General features: G+C 51.9%; 1 protein-coding gene across 1 annotated transcript; it reads left to right on the forward strand.

The window, feature by feature from the left end:
* Positions 1-2,599: 2,599 nt before the first annotated feature.
* LOC112118296 (C-type lectin domain family 2 member D-like) lies at positions 2,600-4,110 on the forward strand (the record flags this gene model as incomplete). Its single annotated transcript, XM_026662728.1, has 3 exons — positions 2,600-2,687; positions 3,311-3,409; positions 3,932-4,110. Coding segments are annotated over exons 1-3 (366 nt in total), but the record flags the coding sequence as incomplete, so codon positions are not given.
* Between the last annotated feature and the right edge of the window lie 217 nt (positions 4,111-4,327).

Genomic DNA, 4,327 nt, shown 5'->3' on the forward strand with positions numbered 1-4,327 from the left:
GACTGGGGTTGGGGGAGGGAAGGCTCTCGGTGCACACAGACTAGGCTGCATTGACACCAAGCATAGGAATGAGCCAGGTCTGGTCTCTAAACTGAGCCTCTTTTGGGGACGGCAATGACTTTCAGACCAAAGAAGACAGGTTTTAACAGGCAGGGGCGCAGGGACCCCTTGCATTGCTTGTGATTCAAATCAGTAGTAAAACTGAAAGTATTTCGAAACACGCAGTGCTACTGAACTGTACAGCCAGGCCCGGACAGACTGACCTTTGCCTTAGGGGAGTGTTTCTCAGCCATTTTGTGTTGGCAACGCCCTTTGGGCTTAAAATAATATTGTGACCCCACTAAGACTTGGAAAAATTGTGACCCCCTCACCCCCTTAAATATCATTAAGTAAATTCTGAATAAGACTCAGGGCTGGCATTAGGGGGTGGCAAGCAGCCAGGGCAAATACCCAGGGCCCCGTGAAGTTAAGTTGCATACTTCCGGCCTGAGCAGTGGGGCTCGGCCTTCAGCTTCAGCCCCACCACCCAGGGCGGACGCATGTAACTTAGCTTTGTGGGGCCCCCTTGTGGAGTGGGGCCCCGGGCAATTGCCTTGCGTACCACCCCCTAATGCCGGCCCTGCAACCCTGCTAGGGTCGCACCCCGCAGGTCGAGAGAAACTGCTTTAGACTGATCGCTTCACTTCCCCATAGCTGACATTAGCGCCTGCAATTCCCAGTCTTGGTTCCTGAACTTATTGTCGGGTATGAAACAAATGTGGAGGGAGAAAAATTGAATGTTCTCTTAGATACAGTCATCCTGAAACCAAATCCGTTTCGATAACTAAGATAAAATCAGCTGTGGTTATCTAGGCCAGTGGTTTTCAAACTTTTTTTCTGGCGACCCAGCTGAAGAAAATTGTTAATGCCCACGACCCAACAGAGCTGGGGATGAGGGGTTTGGAGTGTAGGAGGGAGCTCAGGGCTGGGGCAGAGGGGTGGGGCCGGGAATGAGGGGTTCAGGGTGCGGGAGGGGCTCAGGGCTCTGGGCTGGGGGTGCAGGCTCTGGAGTGGGGCCGGGGATGAGGGGTTTGGGGTGCAGGTAGCTCTGCGTGGCTCTTGCCTCAGGCATTGACCCCCCAGCTCCCATTCGCCAGTTCCTAGACAGTGGGAGCGCAGAGCCGGTGCTCGGGCTGGGGGCAGCATGTAGAGTCCTGCAGATCTGTGGATATTAGCTTTATATCCACGGACCATGTTTGCAGAATAGATGCGGATCAACATTTTATATCTAGAACCCTGCAGATCTGTGGATATCCACTTTATATCTGCGGAGCATGTTTGCGGATTGCGGATTGGATATGGATACAAATTTTGTATCCGCACAGGGCCCTACCCATTGGCTTGCATGGGACTGCTCAGTGTAAGTTTCACCTCGCTTAAAAACGACTTGCTTACACAATCAAACATGAAAATACAAAAGTGTCACAACCAATCTGACTGAAAAATGGCTGCCTTTCTCCTTTTTACCATAGAATTATAAAATAAATTGATTGGAATATAAATATGGTATTGACATTTCAGTGTGATACATGAGCCTATTTTTCACCTCTGAGCCGTGTCTGAAGGCCGAGCCCTGCCACCCGGAGCTGAAGCATGTAATTTAGCTTCGTGGGGGTCCCTGTGCTGTGGGACCCCAGGCAGTTGCCCTGCTTGTCACCCCCTAATGCTGGCCCTGCTCTTGCAGTGCCCCTAAGCCTGTCCCATGACCCCGTTGGGGGCTGGAATCACCAGGTTGAGAAACACTGATCTCAATGCCATACTTCAACAAAAAAAACTTCAAAACCAGACTTCAGCGTGAAACTGCAGAGCTGGAATTCATATGAAAACTTGACACTGTCAGACTGGGTCTGAATAGAGACTGGGAGTGGCTGGCTCACTTCAAAATGTAATTTTCCCTCCTTCGGTATTCACACCATCTCATCTACTGTTAGGAGTGGGCCACATCCACCCTGATTGAATTGACCTTGCTAGCACTGGTCCTCCGCATAGTAATGTACACACCCATCTTTGCATGTGTATATCTGCCAAACTGAACCTTCCACTTCATGTATCTGACAAAGTGGGCTCCAGCCCACGAAAGCTCATGCCTAAATAAATTTGTTAGGCTTTAAGGTGCCACAGGACTCCTTGTTGTTTTTACTGATCTAGATGAGTTGAGGTACACCCTGGAAGACCCCTGTGTGCCCCCAAGGGTACGTGTACCCCTGCTTGAGAACCACTGGCTTAGAGCGTCTTCATTAAAGCACTACAGTAGCGCAGCTGCGCCGACGCAGTATTTTAAGTGTAGACCGGCCTTTAGACTGTAAGCTCTTTGGGGCAGAGAACAGCTTTTTGTTATTTGTGTGTGGAACGTGAAGCATAAAGGGGCCCTGGGCATTATTGTAATGCTGATACCAAATAATAACAACACGAGCTGCTGTCCAATGCACAAAGGAAACACACCAGAGAGAAGATTTTCCTCTAATCATTCAGTTACATCACCTTCATTGTTACCGTGACTAGCAGGTTCAAGCAGAATTGTGATTTCTTTTTTTTGATAGAGCATGACACAGAAAGACAGATGTGGAATGGCCATGATACCTGGAAAGAGCCACAGCTGGACGTGTCCCTTAATAGCAATGGAGACCAAGAGCGAGGAAAGGAACCAGGTAGGTGGAGCCCCTCTGCCTGGGAGAAACACTGCGGCTTATGCAGATGAAGCCATATTTTCCATGGGTGCAGCAGCCCAAACGCCTGTCTGCGAATGCAGCAGGGATCTGATCACCCTGTCGGCGTCCTGTGAGCACCGCCGCTTGCTTTGCAGCTACAGCTAAAATTTTCCCTGCAACCGGGCGCTTATGGCTGTGTAGTGTAACGGGGGTACAGGGGCATTTTGTGGGCCTGACAACTGCACCCCTGCTTGGGACCATGGCCCTGGTACTTGCCCCCTCTGGTTCAGGGCCGAACAGCCCAGTTTGTTTTGCTGAGACACGAAAGCAAAAGCGTGGCTTTGCAGGGAGCAGGTTGGCCTGTTCCATGCAGGTCTCTAAGCGGCACTTGTTTAAATCTCCCACTGAGTCACTGCAGTGATCAGGGCTGTCGAAAACCCCGGGAGGAAATTCGTGACCCCATATTCACAGCAGGGCGGATCAAAGATAGCTCCGGATTCTGATCTACCCTGCAGCTTGACTAGGGGTGTCAAACTGTCCTCTGACTCCCACGGTAAATAAATAACTCAGATTCCTCCCCCCCGCAGCAGCCCCAGGAGTGTTAATATGTCGGTCTCTTTCAGGTTACAGATTCAGGAAAACTAGAACATTTACAGTCGTCGCAGCAGTCACAGTTTTCCTCGTCCTCTCGGGTTTAATCGCGACCACAGCTACCCTGGCAGGTGAGCGCGCAGCTCTTATGGATTCACTCTCTGTGTTTTCTGTTCGGATCTGGAGCTGGCTCGAGCGCACATTTCCAGGGCCTGGAGCTGATGTCCTTGCGAGGTTTGGGGGAGCCAGCTTAGCGCTGCAGCCACTAGGGAAAGCTTAGCCAAACGGCTTCCCGGGTCTTCGCTCCTGTAGTTGCCTCCTACTTCTTTTTTAATGCTGGTTGAAAAATGCGAAGGGGGCTGGACCAGGGCTGGCCCTAGACCTAATGGCGTCCCAAGCGAGGAGCATCTTCGGCGCCCCCTTCCCCCCCCCCCATTTGTTAAGTGTTTGGAAGGTGAGATCATGTCCTGCATGCGAGTGTGGAATTGCCTTACTGAAAACGTCACGGCCCACCACTGCATCCAAGCAATTGCCAGAGTTGCTTAGGGGATTCTCTGAGGCCTTGGTCTAAGGGGATTATTCTACGTGTTCCCCTTGGATACAGAGATGAGGAGGGGACAGCTTCTTACCCTGTGTTATGTTCCCCGTTTCAGTCAGAACCACTAGGCCGTGTTTGGATTACACGGACGTCCCATCATGTCCGGATGGCTGGGTTGGCTACCAAAGACAATGCTACTTCTTCTCCGAGGATGAGAGGAATTGGACCGCCAGCCAGAGCTACTGCTCTTCACGCGGTGCCTCCCTGGCGGGGCTTGACGGCGGCTTGGAGATGGTGAGAGACTCGGGTGTTTTGTGCACGCACTAGACTGGCCTTGGCATGACAGGCCCAGGTCCTGAAGCCTGAGGGGCCCCTGTGTGTCCCAGGCTGGGAGGGAAGAGTGAATGATCTTTCCCAGGTCCCTGGCTGGAGCTGGGGCTTTGCAGCCAGTGCGTGATTGAAATTGCTCATTGGCAGCCTGCCCCGGCTCTTTCTCTGAGCGCCGCATGGC

Source organism: Terrapene carolina, unplaced genomic scaffold (genome assembly GCF_002925995.2).
Source record: "Terrapene carolina triunguis isolate 2854851 unplaced genomic scaffold, T_m_triunguis-2.0 Scaffold29902, whole genome shotgun sequence".
In the NCBI taxonomy this organism is placed as follows: domain Eukaryota; kingdom Metazoa; phylum Chordata; order Testudines; family Emydidae; genus Terrapene; species Terrapene triunguis.